At 38.3% G+C, this 25,777-nt stretch overlaps 1 protein-coding gene across 5 annotated transcripts in view; it reads left to right on the top strand.

The window, feature by feature from the left end:
• Window positions 1–25,777, top strand: part of ATG10 (autophagy related 10) — a 61,241-nt gene that overhangs the window by 6,864 nt on the left and 28,600 nt on the right. For 4 of the 5 annotated variants that reach the window (XM_042023060.1, XM_042023065.1, XM_042023064.1 and 1 more), the window contains exon 3: window positions 2,308–2,358. The exons of the other annotated variant lie outside the window; for it this stretch is intronic. In XM_042023060.1, coding sequence (XP_041878994.1) covers window positions 2,308–2,358 — 51 coding nt within the window. The remainder of the gene's footprint in view (window positions 1–2,307; window positions 2,359–25,777) is intronic. 5 annotated transcript variants of the gene reach the window in all.

Below are 25,777 nucleotides of genomic sequence, written 5' to 3'. Positions count from 1 at the left end.
ATTAGTCCTTGAGATAGTTTGAAAGATTTCTTTGTTTTGAACCACAGTAATGTGCAGGTTGGAAGGAGCCTCTTTGAGAAGGAGCCTTTGTACCTGTCGTGTAGGAGCAGTAAAGATGAGGAGTGAAGCAAGAGAAAGGTCTTAGAAAATTATGGAGGGTAAAAGACCATAAAAAAAGAATTATTTTTTCTCCCAAATATTCAGTGCCTAATAGAGATGGTGTCAAATTTACATTCTTCATTGAACTGAAGGGTAACCAGACTGTTAAAGTTATTTAATCTATCAAGTAGGAAAATGAAATTTGCTATGGATATGTAAAGAAAAGCTGTGTGTTTAGCACTAAGAAAGATGAAAATGGTGACTGTAGAGGGGTTACATTTTCTTCAGCACAGTAGTTCCTGTGTAAGATGCATGTTCTTTTTCACAGATAGTGAATGCTAGAGACCAATACCACTCTAATAACAATCTGTTATTTAAATAGGTGTTGCGTTTCGGTTTATTTTTTTAGTTTTAATACATGTTGTACCCATAAATCATATGGTATTATGGAACTACTGCAATGTGTTTGAGTAAGTGTCCTGGGTTGCAGTGTATTCTATTACCATCCCCATCAGCTGTTAAAATCAGGTGGGGCAGTGTTTCCTTGCCTCCTTCCCCCCAGACTATCTTGCTGTTAATTGCCCATCATTGTCCTGCCGCCTGACTCAGAGATAACTCCCTCCGGACTATCTTCTGTTAATGAGCCTAATCAACACTCTGCCTCATGACTCGTTACCCCATTGTGAGATGCTCCACCCAGAGGGAGGAACCAAGCATCCCATCGTGGATATAAGCTGAGGCTGAACACCAGAGACACCGGCTTCCCACTGGATTTCCAGAGGACAGGAGCTACACAGCCACCATTGGACTTCCTGAGGAAGAGCAGACTGTTTCACTACAGGATCACTGCTTCAGAGGACTGCAGCCACCATTCTACCAGACTGCTACCACCACCCTGCCTAACAGGGTGTCAGGTTGTACCTTGACTCTGTCAGTTTGACAGTGTTTTCTTTTACCTTTTTTTCCCCTTTTTCTTTAATTTCCATTAAATTGTTATTCTGACTTGGTGCCTCCCACTGGTTTGTTTTCAAACTAGCACAGTAAGTTATTGAAATACATTCTGATGAAAAGCAAAAGTTGTGGTCTTGGTAGTTTCTTATGGCTATATGCATTCAATATTTATCTTTTTCTTTTTTTATAAATGTAATACATTTTATTTTTATGTATTTGGAGTTTAAAGAAGCTCTAAATAAGAAATTAAACTCATTTTGGAAAAAAATGGCCATTGACTGATAGTTGCATATTTCACAATTTTCAGTTCCAGAATTACTGTTATGATCTCGATTTTTCTATATTTTGTCTCTGTTATTTGTATCTTATTGGAATATTTCCCTGACCTCCCCCAAGGTGTGATAGATACGATACATGTGCCTGTAATAATATAATTAACTACGAACAATGAGAAAGGAAAAATACGGAAATTAAGATCTAAGTAATCAACGTTCATAGTTAGGAGCAGCCATTGTTGACAAAAATAAAAAAACTCTGTAGTGTGGAATATGCCAGGGCATAAGAGGCCAGAGGATTTTCCTCTCCTCATCCTGGAAATCCAGTTCAAAGGTTAGAAATAGAACATTAGTTTTGGCAGACAAGGTGAAAATTCAGAGGAAGATCAGAGACAGATTTTTGAAGTTGGGTGAAGTTACGGGAAAGTTATCCATAGTGACGATTTAACTCCTGTGTAAGTGACTGAACCCAAGACACATCAAGAGGGGGTGATGTAGAATAAACCATAAATATGTCCTGTTGTAGTGGGGTACAGTTGGGATGATGAAACTGCAGAGAGGCAAAAATAATATTGTTCTACTCATTTTCAGTCTCTGAAGAGACACTGAAATCTAATGATACAATTAAGAAAATACACAAATAACCTGAAGTAGCTTTATTCAAATACGAAATTGATTATCAGTTATGATAGTATCAAAAATGTGCTAGTCTTACGGGATGTACTGGAAACCTAACCAGTTTACTTGGAGTTTGTTTCACCTCATTGATCAGTATGGACAGTTAATGTTTCCAGCTTCCCCTCTCATTGACTGGTATCTAAATATCAGGAGCCTTCCTGGTGAAGGAGTGATGAATAACTTCATAATCTGGTCTTTTCCACAGAGCAGTCTGTATTGTGTGCTGGTTCCATTTATACAAGTTGTGTTTTCATCTGAAAACCAAGAATAAAATTCTATGTGGGTTTCTTTCTGCTTATTTTAGATATCTGCAATAGAGAGCTTGTCACTTGGATCTTTGTTTCAGCCTGAGGAGGTAAGAAAGCATTTTTGGGTATAAATCAGTTGACCTATTTTAGGTGTCTCCTCTAAGAGAAGATGAGTCTAAAAGTGTGTGTTTTTCCTCAGGGGTGATCAAGGGAAGCTACACGGTTAACCAGGCTGTAGGTGCCTGCATATTGTCCTGTGAGCCCCATACAACAAAACGTGGCTCTGGGCCCCTGGGAGCTGTGGGAATTTGTGCTGGTGACTTCACTGAGGCCGAGATTTTACTTTGGTGGTGAAGCTCATACTTGGTTGAGGATTATGTTTTGTAAAGTAGCAACTTACAGACGGTTTAAGCAAGTCTGTCTTTTTATACTTGGCATTGTCTCAGTTGTCAATCTGTTTATCTTAACGAGGTGCCTGGGGGATCCTGTCTTAGGCAGACCCTATTTGTCCATTTGCCATCCTCCTAGAAAAGGATTCACGCTGTTCCTCTGGTACACCATCCTCTGGTTTTTGTGGTTTTAGTTTAATCAAGATGTTCATTTCAACATCCTGATTGGTAAACAGAAACTACTAATGACATGTGACTGATGATAAATTTTAGGCCAAGTTGGTTGAGGATGCCCTTCTGACCAGTGAGATCAGATTCAGTCCCTTGGATATGAGCTGAAGAGCCATAAACCTTTTAGAGTCTCTTCCAATAGAATAAAAATAGCCTGAGATGCAAAGGAAGGGACAGATAGAAACACAAGGGCGCCATTTGAAAATTTTTAAGTTGCCATTTTGTTCCGGTTAAATTTTTATTGAATCAGTTGTTGTCTTTCTGAGCTGCTCTGACTTCATGCCAGCTGAGTGTCATCTGTACTTTTCCACAGACAGCATAAATCTTGTGTAACCACCATAAAGCGTTCTGGCTAATTCAACAACAATCTTCAGTATGTATTCTCTCTTGATCCAAATCAAATCTGTCCTCTCAGGACATCTGTCAGGGTCTTTATCAGTGAACATGGGACTGTGTCTTCTTTTCTGGCAAGGACAGAACAGTTACATACATTACTGCATGAATTGTTGATAAGGTAAAAAATACTGTGCAAGATTCAAAGTGAAGGTAGTTCTCCTGCCTCAAAGAGCTTACACTCTAAAAGAGTAAAATGGGAAAATCTGGATTCACTTTATGCATTCTTTTTGTTTTTGTTATTCAAATAGCCCAAGGGAAGCAATAACTTGGAGTAATAATTCTCAGTGTGTGGTTTGTCTCAGCTCCTCTGGGTATTGCAGAAGAAGTGAGTCAGCATGGAACCATTCCTGGAGCTGGAGCCATTGCCACTTTGTACGGGAGTGGGCAGGTTGGGAATGCTGAGAGTCTGTTCATAGCTGATACTGCCTTTGGAAAATGAGCGCTGAACCCCAGCAAACACGCTGGCGAAGTTATGCGTTTGCTGTATCGTGGGCTCCACCTTTGCTGGCAGTTGTTCATGAGTGTTAGTGAAGATCTGCCTGATGGGGGATGTGGGAACGAGTCTGACATCTTTCTTAAACGTCCTAATTCCATAATTTGCTGTTCAGCTGTGCTTCTAAGTTTGTAGCAAATAGAAAATTACAATTTTTAGCAATTATTAATCATTTTTTCTCTAAACGCATCCAGTATTTTTACAGTTGGGAACAAGTCTTTTTTCTTTTTTCTGTGCAAAAATAAATAAGATGAATACAGTGTAAACATTGGCATAACCACAGTATTTGTTGGATGGTTAAGTGAAAACCCAGCAAACAGTGCTTAAGGAGAGAAATGTAAATACATTTAATAGAATCCAGCACTCACTGCAGGAAACAATGGAAGTACCTTAGCAAAGAGGGAGAAAATCAAGTATTACATACCTAAAACATCAGATTGTAGGGAATGTTTTGAGCTCATGAGTAGTGGAGTTGCTCATGTACCAGCACCATTTTCAAATGTCATGTCACAGAAATGAAACCCCAATGGAGACCTGTAAAAAATAAATCAAGAAACCACTTATGCCAAAGAGTTCTAAAGTGTGTTGCAAAACACAGTGAAGATCCTTGTGATTTTGCTTAAAAGTGTATTAATCTGAAAGTGGAATTAGCCTTTATTAAACCGCAGGAAAATATGCCAGTGTGGATTTTATTAACTGTTGTTAATAAAAAGAAATGCTTGGCAAAATAACGGCATTGTTTAGAAATACCAAGGCTGGAAGAAACTTTGGTGCAGACATTACACCACTTCCTTGAGCTGGAGAGCCCTCAGAAAAAGAAGAATGGTGACAGAAGCTACCTGAGTCCCAATCCTGATTTTGGGCTCCTTCTTTGATGGGATGCCTGGGTCTTCAGGGAAGAGGCTCAAATGCTTCTGCTCCTGTAAAGTTCTGGAGGCACAGGAAGTTTTTGTCTCCCACACACAGACCTTTGTGCATCGTTTTCTGCGTGTCGCGTTGGAATCCTGGCAATTCTTGTTAGCAGTAGTTACATTTAGTTTCCAACAGCTTTGATGACATGCTGTTGGCTTGACTGTCGTAGTGGGTGGTGGGACCCTGATCTGAGTTCTCTATCTTGCACATTCTTTGATGGCTGTTCTGTTTTACCCACTAATAACTTTCCACAAATCTTAGGAAATACATCAAAAGCAAGTATATAAACTAATTATGACGCTTTTGGGAGAGCTGAAGGACCACTTTTTGCGACCTCCAAAAGTGATTCATTTTCTGTTTAGATGTTAGCATGGGGTGATTTCTACTTTTTATCTGCCATCTTGGTATTCAGAGCTGTCACTTAATATTAGCAAATAAATGCTACATCAGACACAGGAAAAGATGCTCTAATTCAGGTTTGGTAAGTGAATGTGACAGTTTAGTTGGAGTTACTGTGGTTGAAGGCATGATGTCATTCCAGCAGAATGTCTTTCTTCTGCAGTAAATAAACATTAATTTCCTGTGGAGCACGCACTGAGGCTGTGGGAAGTGAAGGTGATTTTTCCAGAATCTGGACTTTGAGAGAGCAGTAATACCAGTGACAAAACTATTTATAAGCTCATCCTTTTATCCTGGTGATCCTGTGTTTTAGATATTAAGAAGGGGTATTGTTGTTTTGTTTCCATTTAGTGCATTTTCTCATGACATCCAGAAAGGTGTTTTGAAATATGTGTGTGGTGGTTTTTTAGAGCATCTAGACAAGATCAAAATCAGAGTAAAGTATTTACACTTTTTAAATTCTTCAAGTTAAAATTTAATGAAATAATTCTAGTTTGATTTAATGTCATAAATGTACGTTCTGGTGGGGTTTCGTTGTGCAGTAAGTCATTATTATGAGATTGTAAGAAATAATTTTTAAAAATTGTGCCAGAGTGGACTTGAACTGTGGTTGTCTTCCCACAGAAGATGAACTGTGTGTAATTGCATATACAGCAGCAGTATCAGAGATGTGTAGGCCACACAGTCACTCACCTACGTGGGTTGTGTGCTTGCCCTCTCAACTTGATGGGTTAATACGATTTTTTACAAGTCTTGGCGACTCTTCCATCAAATGTTTGGATGCTTGGCATGTCTTGATAGCTGGGCAAAACATCAGGAGATCTCAGCTTCTGCAGTTTTATCAATGGAAAGGCTTGTGAGAAATTAAAGTCTGTTTTTCTGTTTCCAATTTAAAAAATATTGCTGCTGTGGTCTTAATAGGAGAGATGGTTTTGAAAAAAGACATTTTTCCTTTGTTGTGTTGTTCAACCACTCTCTCTCCCTCTTCTTTTCTCCTCCAAAAAATGTTCAGAATGAGCTGCCATGAATGGAGGAGGTACTGAACTGATGGCTGTGTCAACAGTGCTTATGTTGGCACATTTGGCCACACCTTGGCTTCCTTTTATGTTATTTAATATATTGAAACTAGTGCATGTTGTAACACAATACCACTGTGACATTTCCTACACATGCTGTATGCCTGGGATGATGGGAATGAAGAATTTGAGGGGGTCTAAATTCCCCAAATTCTATGCATTTTAATATCAAGACATACTTTAGGATGCAGTAGAACGCAGCTCATACTGGTCATAGTTGTTCAGAGTTGTTTAAGCACCGAGGTACACACATTGCAAAAGGATTTTTCTCCAAAAAAAGCACATGCATTGAAATGTGATGTTAAATATCATAGAAAGATCAATGTTAACGTTATGGCATTCCTGAAAGCAAATCTCCAGTGTGTTTGTAACAACCTGACTGTGCCAGGTGTAGATAAATTTTATAGATAAATATGCATTTTCAAATACTTAATGACATTAACTCGCAGACGAAAGACACTACACTGTCAATACTGTTTTACCACAACAGAAACAAAATCACAATCTGGTCAATTGTTAGCATTTTATTTTTAATGGTGAACCTCAAAACACTTCACGTTTCCAGCCTTGCGTATATGCCTGCCTTTGTTTCTCTTAAATTAAATTGTACTGGTTCAATGTTACGCTCTAATTTTCTGGGGATGATGATGCTCATCTGTATTGGAACAATGCTTTTATTTTGGCCAAGTGCCTGTGTTTTTAGCAGTGTCATATGATTATCTTTCAGTGTGTTTGGATTGCTCGCCTGCAGCGCACAGGTCGTGTTGGCTCGGAGTGAATATTGCAGATTTAGGGCCTCAGAGTGGCTTCCTGAGAACCAGGCAAAATGGCCAAACTTCCATATGTTGCTGCTTTGTGGAAAATTCATGGTTATTGTCCTTTTAGCTGTGAGGTCCAACTGTGAGTTTTGTTTCCTTCCCAACACCATCTCATTCTCATTGTCTCTGACCTCTCAAGATACATGAAAAAATCCTTTTCTCCCCTTTGTTACAAAGAATGGTTGTGACTTTCTGCTCTGGAAAAAGATGCAGTCTCATACTTTTTTTTCCCCCTGCATGATAAGGTTTTCCTTGCCATAAACCTTTCTGTTACCCTTATTAATTAAGAAGCTTACACTGCTGGGTTTGTGTTAATATTGTAAATAAAGCGATTTAGCTTTTTTGTTGCGATCAGAATGTGACGTTTCTTAAGAAAATTATAGACTTATATTGTGTTATCAGTGTGTGATTTTGAGGTCAGGTCCTTTCTAGATATAACTAAAGAGCATCGAAGTTCACTGAGACTTAGGAACTTGTGGTGCTGGGAAATGTGTTCTAGAGTTAGAAATTATTTTTCATGAATCATAAAAATAACTTACCTTTCCCCATATAGACCAACACACAGAGAGGAGACACCGCTTTTTTACTTTGTAGGAGTCAAGACTTAATATGTATAGTTTAAAAACTTGTCTATATATAAAGTATGTATATAACATAAGACTCTTCTCATACTGCAGTGGTACTCAACATGATGCTGCCAATGCAGAGTGTTAAAATTTGGTACTAATGAGATTATGAATGCCCCAATTTCAAAATTGCTATTCTGGTTTACAGCAGAAATTAATTTGGTTCTGTCAATTTATATGAGACAGGTGTTTTCCTGAATGAGCAAGACAATAGATCATTAATACAGAGCAGGTTTTTTTCACTTGAATTCAGCTTGTTAATGTTGTGTAATCTTTCTGCCCTGGTTTGCCAGGGACTAGTTCAGGCAGCACTTGGACGTGCTCACTGACTTATTTAAATGAGACTCGCTTCTACTGAGTGCAAGATACTGAGAGCACATCCTGAGCACAGGGGACATTAATGCTTGGGAGTGGAAAATACACTGTGGGCATAAACGGGTGTCTGTAATGGGGAGTATTTAGCTTAATGGGTGGCTTTCTCATGATGATCTGTGGTGGTAGCAATGAAAATGAGTTATTTGAGTTGACTCAAACATCTCTTACCACCATTTTGCTCTGAATTCTGAGGAAGGTATAATGCCATGCACTAAATAAGATTTAAGTTTGCTGTTTGAAGAGGAAAACAATAAAGTGTAAGAACTCGTTGTGATCATGAGATAAGACGTTTTTCTCGGATAAGTGATGAACAAAGTTGTGGAAAGGCAGATGTGTCTAGTATGGGAGATAGAAATCTGAGAGACAAAAGACTTGTGCTGTAGGTCATACTTTATAACATAAGCTTTGTGTCCATCTAGTGATTTTTGTAATATGATCATTAGTGTTTCCATCTGTATTTTGTGTTTTTCCCTATTTGATAGCTTGCCAATAAAATTTCTTTCCCAGACAGCTGAACCTAGCTTGCAGACTGACAGGGCACAAAAAACCCCCCCCCACCTTCAAAGGAAAGCACATTAAAAAGCTTAGAAATCACCAGAAAGCGTTAACGGCTCTGTTGGCTGTTACACAATGGGATGCAGGAATTGCAATAATGTTCTCTTCCATCTGGTGCCTGCAAACTTGCTGTTTTCGGAGGCATTCACTGCTGTAGCAAACTGTTCACTTATTCATTCTTGTGTAGTTGCCCGTGATTCTTTGGAAAAGACTTAGGTTGAAAGCGGCTCAGTTCTTTGTTGCAGAAGTGCTCAGTGTCAAACATATTACAAGAAGATGTCAGTCCAAATGCAAATATCATCAGCTCTCAAAGCCTCTCCGCATGTTGTGTATATTTGGAATGTGCTGTGAAGGTGTAGTCCCAGGAGCGAGGGTCTTGACTGACAATACTTAAAGGAAAATCATGCGATATCTGTGCCAAAACGTCTATCTCAGGCTGAAATTTCAATTTCCGCTTTAAATTTCCTGGCTTGTGTTAGCTAACATTACAGCCTTGGTTTTCCTTCTTTTCTTAGGATCTGTGTGGTTATTTTCTTTGTTGCATCTGGACTGGTTAATTTCAGGACGGTGAGATAGCAACTGACTGGAAGGTGTTACTCTGAGAGGGAGGAATGGTTTAAGGAACTAAAACAAGTGAAGACACAGTTCCTATTGCCAGACCATGAGATAAAGGAGTTCATACATAATTTTTGAGCACAAACCGTGAAAAAATGTCCAACTCTTGGTCCTCCCTGAACATCTGAAGTAACTATGTTCATACAGCAACAGTCTTTGGTGATGTTTGTAGTGAGATGGGCTAGCCATCACCTATCATACATTATGCTACCCCAGAATTTAAATTTGTCTCTTCAGTCCTGCGGTATTGAGCAAGTAAATGGGCTTATTAATAGTTTTCCTGAAAGTATTACAGGAATTCCCAGCATTCTGCCCATTTTAGTTGAATGTTATGTAATGATGTACATTTATGGAAATCTTGTGTTGCTTTCAAAAATCGTGAGCAGAATTGGGGTGCGTTGAGATGACCTTGGAAACCTTCATTTCAGCATGTGTACATTTCCAGGTGCTGTACGGTGTGCCTTTGTCCTTTCTAGCTTTTTTCCTGGAAGGCTTTGGTGCTGCCTGCGCTGATGTGACCGTGGTAGTTGTGTGTGGGATCTGACACTGCTATAATTCCATGTGCTGTGGGTGCAGTGGCTCAAATACCAGCCACCAGATCTGCTCTTGAGAGCCTCAGGGCTTTTAGGATGAAAGCTTAGCTCTCAAAGGCAGGTATGTGGGAACCAGTGGTTATGCGTCTTTTTGACTCAATTCCTTTGCAAATGCTCTGGAGATCACTGTAGAGTCAGTCTGTTGGTCACCACAGTGTGCTTTTGAGGTCGTTTGCCAGTTCTTTTGTGCTTTTGAGTATCTCTAAATAAAGATCTTATCTGCTTGAGTTCAGCCAGCAGCTGTGCAGATGTGGGCTGGATAGATGGTCATGGCAACCTTCAAAACCAGTTATTTCTTCCCCAGCTAAGTTGGAACTTCAGCTCTGATTAAATGAATCTGAATTAAGTGTCTAGCTTAAGCAAACTGAATTCCATCTTTCAGCTTTTTTAGTGCTTCAGTTAGTGCTTGTGAAACGTTTGTTTTCCTTCCTGTATGCTCAGTGAAATCCATACTTCTGGGATGTTAGTAGGTAATACTGATCTTTTTGGAAGGGAGGTGTGTCAGAAGAATTAAGTGTTGTTATTTGGGCCATGCAATTTCCAGCAGTTCTGGAGCCTGAGGCGGGTGTCTGAACTGACCTGGTCCTTGGCAGCAGTGGGTCCTTTGCCTCTCTTCAGCAGAAGCTTCTGAGCACAAGATGCTTGGGAAAAATCAGGCCACATAGGCACTTAAAACAGAACAATGCCAATCCGAGTGAGAATCTCTGATTTTGAAGGTGTTGTCCAAGATTTTGAGGCTAAGGCAAAGTTAAGTGTCTTGAGTAGTTGCACAGGTTTGCAAGAAAGAACACAAGAGCTAGGAAAAGCTTTCTAAATGAAATCCTGAAACCAAGTAGGATGCATGGAATATATTGAAACATCTCCTTTGTAGCATTCTTGTCTTTCAGCAGAGTCACAGCATGTGTTCTAATGCATGTTTAATGTATGTTTAATTAATCCAGTGTTTAAGATGCAGAAGTGCAGTTAAAAACTGAAGAGAGTATTGAGTCAAAATTTTGATCCCATGGTCTGGTATTGGCTAGAAATACTTAGTTCTCAAAAAAAAAGTATTACTACTGCTGTTACTGCTATCCATTTAAATACAAATGGCAGACACTCTAATGAATTTCTAACTTTTAAAATACTTCTAATTGCTGCCTTTTGTTAGATGCTTAATTTCAAATTCCCCAGGTCTTGTTCTATATTTTAGAAGGATAGAAAGACCGTTGCTGTTTAACATCAGATGTAGTTTTTGTGTAAACCATAATTGCACAAATTTGAATTCTAAGAGAAATGTTAAACATTGGAAGGATGAGTCTGCAAAAGGTCTGCTGTGCTAAGGTTAGCAAGGTATAATACTTTTCTTTGGATTGTGCTAGAAAACCTGTTTTGATCTGTTTTTCTGTGATGTGTGCTTCAGTCTCTGCCCTTGCCCCTTCTCAGAAATTCATCTTTCAGTGGAGTGATGATAACCACATTTGAGCAAAGTTTTTTAAAGATAATTAAACTCCTGCAAGTTTTATGGAGGTAAGTGGCTCAGTGGAGGACAGGGCATGAAAGTTCTCTGTCTGAGGTAACTTACTGTGTGCCAGAGAATCCACACGACAAAGGCCTTTGTAAACGTCCCAGCTGCAGCAAGAGCCCTCTCCTTCCTTGGGCCTAACACTTGATGCAGATCTGAAGGAAAGAAAAATCAGCCAGACTAAACATTTCTAAGTAATTCCAGGTAATTCTGGGCTTACAGTATTTAGCAAGCAACTTGATAAGCAGCTTCAAAATATTTTGTCATCTGAATTAGAGGCAATACAAAAAAATAAATATGAATTGATTGAAGAGCTATGCTTGCATAAAAAAAAAAGACTGCTTTTTTGCTATTGATTTCCCTCCCCTCTTTCCACAAGTGGCTGTGCTTTGGGAAGATAGAGAGAGCATTTGATTAAATGTGAGTAAAGGCACCCTTGTATTCCTGGCACAATATGCAAAGTACATGGATATTAAAACCTTGCATTCTTTGGTGAAGCCCAGCTTACCTGTAGCTGATCAACATCTGTCCCTGTGAATGGCAGATTTAAATGCCTGTGAACAGTAAGGATACCTTGGCAAGGTATTTTTTTTTCCACTGTTAACCAGATTTGTGGTATTAAACTTTATTTCCTGCTCCAGGCTTTTTACCTCATCTACCAACTCTACTGATTTTCTTTGTCTCTCCATGGAAAGAGCTGCCACAGTAGGATCTCATTACAGAATTTTATTTCAAACCCATCTCTAGAAATACCTCTAAAAATAACTAGACTTTAATGTTCTTTTTTTAAAAAAGTCTTTCTGAAGGCTGAGATAATACTGTGACAGAAATCTTGGTAAAAAAGAAGAACGAGAAAAATAACATGAGTGGAGTGGTTAGTGATGTTTGTCAGTTAATGTGCTTCGTTACCTTCAAATGAAATCCCTGTTTGCGTATACTTAGTTTTCTGGAAGGTCTTCTCACGCTATTTCAATTAGCTGGTACTTTCAGATTTTGTCCATTGGTATTTTAAACTGTTTCTGAGAATTCACTTTGTTTTTCCAAGGCAGCCCTGGATCACAAATCTCATAACCATGTGTGAACACCTGTAGCAGGTGTTTGGTTGTCTGGTTTTTCAGCCAGGTCTGGGAATCTTGCTGTGATGAGCTGTTCCCTTACATGTGTGAAGTCCTTCATAAAGGACAGCCCTCCTCAAAGATGTAAATAATACGTAATTAAAAAGCATAATCAGTTTTCTTTAGTGATTAAAGAACATTTAATGGCCACGCATGAATAATACAACAAAGTCCTTAAGCAAATCAAATTAGAATCATGTGCCTCAAAGTTTTTAAAATAATAATTATTAAGAACTGAACACTTACACTTTGAGCTGAACTTATTAATAATTTGTAGTCATACAGGGAGGGAGTGAATGGATGAATAGAAAGAAGCGTGAAGAGTAGGAGGGAAGTGAGCTGATGCAATACTTTGGTAAGGAAGGGGATGAGCCCATTCTAGTACTTTACAGACTTTTTTTTAGCAACTTCTTAATGCCAGAAGTCAGATTGCAAACAGTTTAATTTTCAGCATCAGGAGAGCAGAAGGGTGGGTTTTCCCTGCTTTTTTTGTTTTTTTTCTTTTCCCCTGTCCATTTTTTGAACTGTCTTTTACTTAAGTTTTCCCCTACCACTATCAAAAAACCAGATATTAAAAAATTTATTTTTTCTGACTGTAGAGTAGATAACAGCTATATTCAGCTGGTCCTGAAGCAAAATATTTCTTCTTAAATAGTATGAAAAATACAGAAAGCTTCTTCAACATTTCTTTCAAAAAATAGGTTAGGGAAAATAGCTGTTGCAGGACCAGAAGTCAGTTTGAGAGGATTTACAACTTTTTAGTTTAAAAAGAACAGCTGAAACAAGTTTTGAGTGTGTCACTAATCGGATTTGAGGTCAGACTTGTACAGTTATTTTTCCCCACTAGTCTTGTGCAAGTGGCTTTTTGATAACTATGGCATTATTAAATTTAATTACTATTCTGGTTATTATTTCTAAAAATGGTAAGCGTCTTTGGCATTTAACAGCTGATGGATTTTTCTCAGCAGTTGTGTTTCTTTATGAGCAAAGCCTGAAACTCTTTCAGACTTGGTTTTAGCATGTAGTAAGAACTACAGAACAGCTGGCTTGAGGAAACAGGCTTGAGAGGATATATCATTAATTGATTCTGTTTAAAATAAATAGATGGACAATTTGAGTGTTTATGTTTCTTAATTTCCAAAGGGCAAATTTTAATTTCTGGAAAAGGTTTAATGGTTTTGACTGAAGCACACTTCACCTTTCTTCAATCAGATGTGTAGGATAGTCTGAGAAGCAGCCATTCTACCAAGATCATTAGGAAAAAAAGCAACATTTAGAAATGGCACAAAAGTATAGCTTAGGCTTTTTAGATTCAAGAATTTCCAGAAAGAGAACCTGCTTTATATATGGAAAATAGGTCTGAAAAGATGCTGAGACAAATACCAGAAGGTTATTGAACCCTGCATATAGCAATATTAAAGGAAGAGAAAAAAGCCCAGGGAAAAGATTGCAGACAAAATTATATTTGACTCTGTTCACCAGGTAAACAGAAATAAATTCCTATTTCCAGTAAAGATTCAGACAAGGTAGGATGTCTGGTGAGGATGGTCTGATGAGTAACTACTGTAGATAGTAGATACTTCAATCAAGGGGGAAACAATTTTTGAGAGGAGATCATGAAGAAGAAAGTAGGAAATAACTTCTACCCTAGAATTTCTGTCAGGTGTCAGAAATCTGTTGGGTTTTGGATTTGGTTTTTTCTATTTCAAAAGGCAAAAAGCTATACATTTATTAGTCTAGCATCAGTGGTATTCAAAGTTTTTGAAGGAATTATTAAGACTTAAGGTTGAATATGGAAATAGGATGGAATGCAAGGTGGTGTTACAGAAGGTAGTGGATGTATTGAACCATTACCTATCATTTGGCAAAATAACTGAGTTACAGGACAAAGAAAATTTAGTGCTCCTAATCCATGTAGCGTTTAGCAAAACTTTATATCAATGGCCCACAGGAAAGCAAAGCTGTGTGATAATACCACAAAAATTCACCCTCAGACAAATCTCGTATTTCAAGTTGCAATTGCAGGACAAGGAGTAGGAGAGAGTTAATGAAATTTGCTGATGGCAAAATATGCGGAGGCATTGTCAATACAGCAGAAGGTAGGAAATTCCTGTGGAGAGAACCAGAGGAGCTCGAGGACTGGCACAACAGAACCAGGATGAAATTTAGTGGCGCAAAGTATAAGGTCATGTACTTGGGGAGTACGGGTAAGGTAATGCTGCTTCAGAAGCTCGTGGCTCATTATCTGGAAATGACTGAGGCGGAGAAATAAATGGATGTTTTAGTTGATCATAGGATTACTGTGAACTGCTCATGGGCATGAATGAAATAAAGACAGGTTTAGGTTCTGTCTGGGTGTTGCTCTCTGATGGAGTTGGTATTAAACAAGGATGTTGAGGACTTGTGCGTCGTGTTGTATGTTTAATTGCAGCTACTCCCGCTGAAATAAAAATAAAGATAATTAAAATATAATAGATCTTTTGTGTTGATTGGAAAAATCAGAAGAATTCTTGTTTAGTGTTAAAAAAAGAAAGGCTGAAAGAAGTATAATTTATCTCTGTTAATAGATTGGGCAAAAAAGGTTTGAAATGCCAAGGAATGAAAAAAAAGCTCCTTAAACTAAACTATGATGTTGGCATGGGAATTTACAGTTATAAACTGAACTTGGATAAACTTGCGCTAGAACCAGAGAAGTGAGATGCTGAAATAGCTTTCCAAAAGGAGCAGTAGTATCCTGAAGTCTGTTAATTTGCAGATAAAACAATATAAATATAGAAAAAGCCATTCCAGGATGTTTGGTACCTGTGGTAACGAGATACTGACCTTAATCACCCAGCAGGTCCCTTGGCCTCCTGTTTCATAGATCACTGTTCATTTGTGTTGTCCATGGCTGCGGTGGAAGATGCACATTTAGAGTTAATGCCTTTGTTTATATGTAAAATCAGATTTTGCAAGGCTGCTTGGAGAGCAAGGAAATCAAAGCAGAGATTGCACAAGAATGAATATTTTCCCTGTGTGAAACAGGACCCTCATCTTTACATAGCTCTGTGATTCAGCCTAGATAAGAGATCCTGAAAGCCTGGGATCTGATTATGAGAGTGTGTGATCCTCAAAATCCCTCAGATTTTATTATTTTAAAAAGCTGTCTCCCAGGTTCCGTTTTCACGTGAAGTTCAGCTAGGAATTTCTTCTTTTATGTCCTGATGGATTAAAGGGTGCTGCAAGGTTAGTAATTTATTTCACCTTTGCAGCCAAGCTTTGTCTTGAAGCAGAGAAACACTCTGGTCTTTAAAAATGCCGTTTTTAATGACACACAATTTTAGATTATTCATAGCTTTAGATTTTTACCTTTTCCTTGGTAATCTCTAATCCAGCTTTGTTACCAAGAACATAGTGTTTTCCTTTCCTGGGTGGAATTTGTTTTCATTTGTCAGTCATTTGGTGTTGAAAAGGAGCAGAACTGACGGACAGTCTTCTCCAAAGAGAGTGTGTTGTATGAAAGCAGCAGGGATGTACAACTTGAGAGAAGTTTGGGGTTTTCTGGAACTCTGCAGGAGTGCTGCCAACTGGAGGGGTCCACAGGCACCTGGTGTAGCTGCTGAGTGGTAGGAAAACACCCTGGCAGTATCTGTGCAGAGTGCCTTAGTTGAGGTTTATACTGAAAAAAAAAAAAAAAAGAAGCTAACCCTGATGACAGAATTACAGTTTTATGTGATAAAATCTAATACTAATGTGCTCTTTTTAGGTTAATTTTGTCTGAGTGACTCAGACAGTTTGCAGTTGTGATTGGCAATCAATAGCAGTAATATGAACACTGTCATGTTTCCTCATGGAAATGAGAAGGCTCGGAGCAGACAGTGTAATTGTTTGCTTTTCTGCACAGGTACAGATGTGATTGCACTGCTCTTTTTCAAAGGAACAAGTCTGTGGGACTAAACTTATTATGTAAAGGACCAGGGACAAAGAGGGAAATGTAAATATAAAATAGAATGGGCATTGAATACGTCATGCTAAACATTGGCAACTCAACAGATTCTAACCTTATACCTTAAAACCAAATTAAAATCTGTAATAACTTTTTTTTCACTTCCTAACATGGTGTATGCTTTTTCATGTTTTCTTGAGGCTTATCTCCCTAGCTAAGAATTCATATCGCTATTTTTTTTCTATTTTACCTTAGCAAAGTTACATATTTCTATCTAGTATCTGATTTTTCCCTTTGCCCATTCCAAATTTGGCTTGGTTCTATGTCTATTACTTAATATCTGTAATATCAACAATTCCTTTAATGCCTGTGTGGTTAAGAGATAAACCAAGAAAAAATTAGTTATTTTAAGAGCACCTAATATTAATGGGATGAAAGCCACAGAAATTCTGTTGAACCATAGCAAAATGGAGCAAAGCAAGTACACCATAGCTGGTCAGTCTGTTTTGGAAAGCTGATTCCAGCCGTGTGTTACACACACATCATCTGTCATAATTTTAAGGAAATATATGTATTTTTAGTTTTTGTTATAAAATTCATGTTTCTTTTTTCTTTCCTGTGTTTGTCTTTCCTCCAAAGACTGTATAAAGAATTGGCTTTTTCTTGTACAGAGGAAAATGTGGGAGAAGAGTTATGTTCAGATGTGTTTTAAGTATGCTTTTGGCACCTGTTTTTGTGATTAATGCTTTTTCAAATAGAAGACAAAATTTGCAAAAGTGTTAACCCTCCCAGTGTTTAAATTGTATTTTCAAGTTAAAGATACAAACAAATCTTGCTTTTACTGTTGCTTCTCTGGCATCAGGTTCTGTCACCCAGGTTTACACTGGAAGTTACTTACTAGCATGGTCATATTACTAGTTCTACAGACACAGCTGTAGTGTTTTCCTCGGCTATATCTGGTAAAAGTCTTGCACCACCTGAAGAAATTAATAAATTTTGGTGTTGCCTGCTTCAGGTATTACTGCATTCTGTTCCTCAAGATGGCTAAAAATGGAATTCTTGCTGATGTGGGGGTATCCAGCCTTTGAAAATATGTCTAATAGTTCACAAAACTGTTTGGCATTGACTTTGTTTTTAAACTTAGGTATTTAGTTCAGAGAGTTGTTATTCCTCAGAAAGTTATTTGTTAAATGGTTTCAAAACACAGATTTTACAGTTGCTAAAGCTGTGAAGGTGCCAGGGTGTATTCCAAGGTTGTCTGCGACATGGTTATGGTAGTGTTGTCTTGTGATTAGAGGTTCTCCTGACCTGTGATGAAGCATTGAGCATGTTTTTTTACCATTTTCAATTGTAAAATTTAACAGTTACTAAATGGACTTTTAAAATGCATAGGTATTTTACCACTGGATGATTACAGCCTGTTAATACTTGATCTTAATTTTGGAATGTTTGGATTTTAAAACAAAGATATCTAAAATATGTGTTGTGTACTTTACTGCCATCCCTTGTTTTCAAGGTTGCTAATGTTCGTAAACAGAACCAGTTTTGAAGTAATTTTGCTAAAATAGTGAGCTGTAAAGTCACTTTTTTTTTTTTTTTTTTTTTAATATTTGGAAATAGTATTTTGGCAGTAGGAATCAGGATAACTAAATTATACTCTGTTCTGTTGTGAATTTTCAGTGTATGTTTGATCAAAGCTTTTCACTTCTTTGTCTCAGTTTTCACAGAGTAGCTCTTGCTTGTAGGGGGTAGAAGTAAACAGAACAAAATAACTTTGTAAAAAGAATCCTCATACAGAATATTCAGTGAACTCTGTATTGTCACTTTGTATTGGAAAACCTTCTTAAAATATTCAATGAAACTATTAAGGCAAGAGCTTTACCTTGAATTCCATCACTGCTTTGCAATGTTTGCCTTCCTTTCAACTATTCCTATGTTAAACAACAAAAACCTCTGTTTACGACTTAGCCTCTCCTGTTGTATCTTGGTCTTCTTGGGTTTATTGCTGAAAATTTTGGCTAATTTTTGTTAAGGGTGGAATTGTAGGATAAGCTAACATGGTGCAGCTTAAAAAAAAGTCATAACACTGAAGACTGTTTTTGAGGATAAAAAACCTCAGGACAGAGCTGTTTGATACTTATGTTACAGATGGTCAGCTATCCTTGAAAGTTAGAACAAACTTTATTCCACAGTAGAACTGTGTATAATCAGTATTTAGTCTAGTGGTCTGCATTCCTCTTCCATCCCAAAATTGGGTGATAACAAAACCAAGAAAAATGGGGTTAAATTTCTGTCTAGCTTAATTTTACGTATTTTAATGTAGTGATATGAAATAAATGGATTTTCTTTGAGTATGAAGTGGCTTTATTTTTTTTTTTCAGAGTTATGATTGCAGTTTTAATGAACACTTTTGCACAGTGCTGTGTGGGTACTGCAGTACAGGTGAAGGTGTCAAGAGAATTTCTGAGTAGAAAATCCATTTTCTACAAACTCAGATGTTTTTCAGGAATTTGGTTTTCTAATTAGACAAATGAAGTAGTTTGTCTAGGGTCAGATTAGTTCTACTGAAAATACAACAAGGTTTTAAACTTTTCTGAAAGTTTTTTTTTAAGCAGGTTTAATAATCTGCTTCATTGCCCAGCAGAGCTGTATTTTTAAAATGTTTTCCCACTAATGCCCTAATGCAGACTACCACGATTATCAAACTGAATGTCCAGCTGATTCCGAGTGAGCCAGTTCAGATTTATATGGCACACTTTAATTTGGAAATTCTGACATTTTCTATTTTAGTATTTACCGTCTCGGACCAGAAGGTTTTTTGTCCTGTGAAAAGGGTTCATATTTAACTTCCGTATTGATTAAAGAAAAAGACAAATGTTAAAACACTGGATTTTCTCGTGGAGTGGAAATGGCAGTATTTGGTTGAACCTCAGCGTTTCTCGTTCTCTGTTCTCGGTGTAAATCACGGCTGAGGCAGTGAGGGCTTGGAGTGCGTGTGGGATCCCTGGTGGCAGCGGAGAATGAGGGGCATTTGTCTTGTGATTTGTTGGTCCTGTCAATACCCGTGTGACAGGGGGAGAGCAGAGCTGAGATCAGCTCGTGGGCAATCTCAGCGTGGCAATGCTGTGTTATAAACCCCATTTCCTGCCACGGTTTCCATCTCCTGCTCTATTGACTGTGCTGCCCAGCTTTGTATCATCAGCAAAATTTGTCAACAATCCCCTGCTTTTGTGCTCAGGTTGTTGAGGAATATTGTAACTAAGATTACTTTACAGCCCAGCTTTAGAGGTGCTTTGTTAGTTGACTGTCTCCTGGTCAATAATTCTCTTTTTAGCTATTCACATCTTTTTAGCTATTCACATATTTTAGCTATTCATATACTCTCCCCTTTTCACTTTCTTATGTATTACATTTTGAGCATAATCCCCATCTTCTCTGCTTTAAAGAACTGCTTCCCATTTGGCCTGGTATCAAATATTTTACTGCATCCAGCCAGATTGAGTCTCCTGCATTTCCTTGGCCACTAATTCAGTTATCTTATCAGGGGAAGATATCAGGTTCGTTTGGCTTGCTCTCTCTCTGACAAACCAATGTTAAGTTTTAATCCAGTTTCTACATAGCTCTGTATGATTAATTATTCTTTCCTTCAAAAATGGTTCTAATCCCTTTTGCCATTTGTAAGTACAACTTGAATTTTGGCAGCTCTTACCTTCTCCTTTAAACTTAGGCTTCAAGAAATAGGGGTTTTTTGCTTGCTGTACCGCTTTTTTGTTCTCTGTAAGGGTTTTCTTTTCATACTCTTTGTATCCTTTGTGAAGTGATTATTCACTCAGTTAGATCTGCAGTTTTATCCTATATTTTGTTTTCAGTTGTTCAGGGTGTAAATTCTAGGAAGTTTTTGTATCTTTGATTTAAATAAAATTCAAGCCTCTTCCAAATCCCAGTCCTTCCCCATTTAAATTTCTCTGCTTTAACTTACTATCTCCCTTATTTCTCAAATACTTTAAAAAAATGTAAACATAGATTTAGAAAGCTAATCAGGGGCAGTTCCTCAACAGATGCTGAGTTCAGGAGGACCCATGACATGCTTGTTCTGTGGTCACCTGGACATTGCAGGCCAGAACACATTTCCCTGTCCACCAGACAAAGATCTGTTACAAGATCCTGACTGCCGCTTCTTGAACTTGTAAAATTCCTGTCTGATCCTAGAAAGCAGAGCACACTCTTGATTTTCCATTCAAGACATTAAAATTTCAGTAATCTCTGCTAGTCTGACGGCACATGAGATTCCCACATGACTTTGTGTCTTGCAGTTGGTTGTTTTTGAGAGATTGAGCAAGACCCAAAAGTCAAATAAGCTTAGTATGATGTGTGCACCTATCTTCCTTGATTTGTAGTTGTATTAAATTGTAATCTTTGAGTCAGATTTATTTTATGTAAGCAGCTATCCTGTAATCATCTTAAAACTTTGTTAATCCACATAAAAATATTTTTGTTTGTTAATTCAGGAAATTTAGGTGAAGAAGTAATACCAATATTGCATCCAAAAATACTGGAAACATAATTTACTGCGGTTTTGGGTTTAAAAAAAAAATTTATTTATATTTTGCTATTTCTTCATCTATGCTTTTATTCTCTGTTTGGATAACAGGCAAATCTCTCACAACACTTTTCCTGGTTTAAAACACTAACTATCCTGTAAATATGAGTGACCATGGTGTCTTTTTATTGAGAGAGCTCAGTTCTGTGTGAATGCCTATCAACGAGACATCCTGGTTAACAGTTGGACTCGATGGGCTCAGAGGTCTTTGGCAGCCTAAATGATTCCATGATTCTACAAAATCCAAAGCAAAAAATCAAAATCTTCTGGGAAAGAAGTCTGCTGTGAAAAAGAATTCCACATACTTGCACTCGTGCTGTGCGCAGGTGTGTAGATGCTTGTGAAAACTTGAAAATTGATACAAAAAGGCAACATTAGCCTTTTTTTCTGTAAATTGGGTAGAGTCCTCTAGAACTCAGCTTATGAAAGACCCTGGTACTTCGGAGCTGATTTCTGCAGCCATAAATTCCTGATCTGCTCACGTGTTGTTTCCAGACTCACCGAAGTCAGAAACTCTTCTTTTACCTGAAACATTATGGAATAGGGACCTTGGCAGTACTGTTTGAAATATCATATGGACACCAGGCCTTTATTCTAAAATTATTCCTTCAGGGTTTGCAGTTGAGTTGCAGAAACCTATAAACTGAAGTTAAGAAAAAAATAAGTTGAATTGTCTTTGATTTTGGTGCAGCTCTACCGTTTGTAGCCTCTGCCTTATGAATAAGTCATCATATGGGAATGTTAAAAATATGTTAACATATTTTTAGTTGCTTTTTCTTCCCCAACTTCTTTGGTTTTGCACATGGCTGAAGTTTAATTTAGGGAAGCATGGTCTTGGTCATCTCCTGATTGGTTCCTTTACATAACCAGGGACAATTTAAGTAGTAAATATCTTGCTGTGGGACCCTGTTTGGGGTACCAGCAGCAACATGCAGTACAGTAAAAGGTTCTTTCAGCAAATGTTTAGGAAAATACTTTCCAAGAGATCTGCACATGATTAGAATTATTGAGTGCTCTCCTCTCTGGCTTCCTGTTTTGGAATTAAATGCCTTCAGGACACTTGGAATATCTCAGTTTTGAGAAGCAAGAGCAATTTAACCAACTCTGTACTTCATTGTACTTCATTGTCTTAGCTATGATTTCAGTTAGTTGCAAATAGGGACGAATATATGGAATAACCCCTGAGATACCTTAATCAAATTGAAGGAATAAATTATAGAGCAGCTTTTGAGGGAAATGAGAGCAGATAAAATGTCCCAACAGTCAGAGCTATGTTCTGGCTCTTTCTCTGCACATGTGTACAATTAGTGGCTCTTTCCTTGCTTCTTGTTTCCCATCCTGTGGGATAATGAGTTTGAACATTTTTTGGAACAATTTGCTAATTGCTTGAAGTATTTTATGTAGGTTATTTATAAAGTATGAAGGGAAAATTTGATATGGTTATTGAACAGTTGTATACAGAACAGTTTCTTCAGGTCCCTCCACCTACTTCTGAGCAATTCAACTACAAGAATAATTCCTCGAAATGAGATAAATTCATTTATTTAACAGTTCAGCCATTATGCTGATTTTGCAGATGTGTAGTATTTTTGTGAGATTACATGAGCTCGGCCAAGTGCAGTTATGTACATCTGTACCATTTCTTGGTGATTTTAACCCTTCTGCCACAGTGGTGTTGTCTGGTCATTGTGCTTGTGGGTGTTATTGACTGCATGTTTTCCACCACATACAGCAGCGGAAATATTTGGGTATTCTTGATTCTGTACTCGGCTTTCTTGTCAAATAAAATACAGTTTAAATGGAGACTGTTAGAAGAGTCATTCCGGACAAAAACATTGTCAATAATTCATCCAAATTTTCTACTTGGCTTTAAGGAATTGTAAAGCAAATTCCAAGTGGTTAAGTTTGCATCAAGACTTATTATGTACCACATTTCTGGAAATTAAAAATAACATGTAATGCTCTGTGGCAGTTTTCATTTGAGATCAGACTAATAAAGGAAGTAATTCAGTACTTCTCTCTAGCCACTGTGAATCTCTCCAATATACATTTGGTGTGTTTGTGATCAGTGACATTTGATAACTTTGTGTATGTTAATTCTTAGAATATTCTTACAGAGTATTTTGTTTGAAAGTGAACTTAAGGGCTTTTGACCTGCCCCAGTCTGAGTTCAGAACTTTACATTTCCTTTGTAGCAGTGTTTACAGAGTAGAAGGTAAGTGCACTTGTATTATATCATATATGAATACAACAAACAGCTTTTCAAAGTGGACAAAAGCTGAACATACTTGACTTGGTAGGGTCTGCCCCTGTTCCATTTAAAAATTCATCTATTACACTTAGGTATTTCCAAATGCAAACAATCACTGGATCTTAATGTGCTACCATTTTTTTGTCTAAGTGTAAAAACAAATTCAGGTTTTCTTTTGGAGATTTTAGGAGTAACTTCACAACTATTTTGAGTAATTTCATAATTATTTGTAGTGATAGCTAAAATTTTTGAATGCAGGCTATTTTAAATTTGCAATTTAGTCTCCTCTTCCTGCTTTTGTAGTAAGAGAATAACACGTGTGCTTTAGCCCTAACATACAGTTAATAGGATAGGATCTCTCACATCCAAATAAACCAGTTGTAATTAAGCCACATTGTTTATGATGATTGTTTCTAATGGTTGTGCTTATCTAATATAGTCTATGGCCAAGCTTAGGGTAGCATCTCAGGTAACTTTCAAGATGTATCATTTTGTCAGATATTAACTTAATCAGATGCTATTTCCTTTTTCAAGTGGGCAGCATCCAACTGTTCTATTTCTTGCAGTAAGTCACTTTCCCAGTGTCATAGCTGTTCCCTCAGAGTGTCCTGGGTGGGCACTAGTGCAGCCACTTCTAATTGCAACATGTAATTTCAAATTTCTTGTTTTTACAGCACCAGATTTTGTGATAATTTGAGCATTTCTGTCTGTAACTTTTTCACCAGAATTACTGTTAAACACTGTCTGTCAGTCTTGGCATCGTTTTCATACAGTTTCCCATCTGAGAAATTAATGAGGATTTGAGTTTGTCTTCTAAAAAGTAAAGGTTTGTAGGCATTTGCTGTCAGTCTCCCTGTTGAATTAAGCGTGGCCAAAACTGGGTTGCTGCTGCGATTCACAAAGCAGAAATAATAATCCTTGTTCTAAAAAAATAAAGCTGACCTAAAATCCAGTTGAACTGCTACTGTTGTCTTCTAGTGTAGCAATTTTTTTTCCCTTTTTTTGCCTGTTGTAAAGCACAGAGCCCAGTCCTGGAAGCGCTTCAGTTCAAAAGAAGCAATAATCTTGTGGAATAGTACTTAACCTCAAAGTAGTGGCTTACTCCAATTTGTGCAAATGGAAGATAATGACAAAAATGATGGGAAAATCCTTCAAAAAGAGGCTCGGGGGGACCTTGTGGCTCTGCACAAGTCGCTGGCAGGAGGGGGCAGCCGGGGGGGTCGGGCTCTGCTGGCAGGGAACAGGGACAGGAGGAGAGGGAACGGCCTCAGGCTGGGCCAGGGCAGGCTCAGGGTGGACAGCAGCAGGAATTTCCCCATGGAAAGGGTGCTCAGGCCTTGGCAGGGGCTGCCCGGGGAGGTTTGGAGTGCCCATCCCTGGAGGTGTCCAAGGAAGGGCTGGAGGTGGCACTCGGTGCTCTGGGCTGGGGACAAGGTGGGGGTGGTGTCACAGGCTGGGCTCAATGTCTGTGAGGGATTTTCTAACCTCAGTGATCCCAGGATTCAGTGATTCTTACTGAAAGGCGGGTGCCAAAAAAGTGTGGGTACAGGTACCACCATCTCTGATTGCTCGTTATCCCACTTCAGTGGAAAGAAAACCACTGTAAATTCCTCAGTCTGAGGAATAACATTGGCAAAGAACATTGGTAGGGGGTGGTGGAAGTGGTTGAATCCCTACAGCTTCCAGGTGGGGCTGCTGTGATCCTCAGCAAGGTCTGTGTCCATAGCTCCAGGGGGACATTCCTTTCGGGAATTTCGGGTAGTCTGGTAGGTCCATCCTCCCTCAGCAGATGAACTGTGTCCTGTCTCCTCTGTCTCCTTTGATTTCTTTGCCTCATTTCCCAGATTTGCTGTCATTTCCGTCGGAAGAGGTTTCCTAACACACCATGCCTCTGTTCCAGCCCTGTGCAGACAGCCTTGTACTCTACATTAGAACAAGAGAAAATGTTTCTTCTGTGGGAGGAGAGAAGCCACCGAATTCTGCATTTTGTATGTGACAACCCGGGAAGAATGAGGAGTGGTTTTGTAACAATTCCCCACCTTTATGTGCAGACAAAATTCACAACTGTTCTGTTTTCATGGTCCGCTGCTTCTTTTGCTTGAAAAGGCTTTGCTTTCACTTGTGATAGTGGTTTTGAAGCAATCAAAAGACAAATCTAATTTCCAGCTGTTAGAAATGATTGTTCATGCATGAGGACTGCATGGCACATAAAACTGCAGTTTTATGTGCCATGTCTTTTCGGGATGGAAGTCTTGTTTTTGGTGTTTTGGTATGCCTTGAATAACAGAAGGCTGGGAGATGGGGAGGGGGGCAAATTCATTTTGGAAATAGTTATTCTGAAAATGCTGGACATCTCCATGCAGTGGACATCACTCGATGCTTTCATAGTGTCATGGCCAGGATGCTGAGTTCAGTCAGAAGATTTCCTTTGGAAAATGGCATATTTCAGGGATCCACTAGCTGTTTACCTTGACTCACCTCTGAAGTTTTCCACTGGTGACATGGTGGCTTTTCAGGATAGCTGTGTCTTGCAGAAGAAGGCTCCTTGCACGTGGTATTTCAGGCATCACCAAATGATTTGAGCCACTTTGTTTCTTTGTTTTTGGGCATTTAACCAGGTTCTTCACTTGGATGACTAAACTGTGAGAAGTTCAAG

Source organism: Corvus kubaryi, unplaced genomic scaffold (assembly GCF_017639235.1).
Source record: "Corvus kubaryi isolate FWS band 111438036 unplaced genomic scaffold, C.kubaryi_AGA036_p1.0 37236, whole genome shotgun sequence".
In the NCBI taxonomy this organism is placed as follows: domain Eukaryota; kingdom Metazoa; phylum Chordata; class Aves; order Passeriformes; family Corvidae; genus Corvus; species Corvus kubaryi.
The sequence above is the reverse complement of the archived record's forward strand: the minus strand, read 5'-3'. Positions and strand labels throughout refer to the sequence as shown.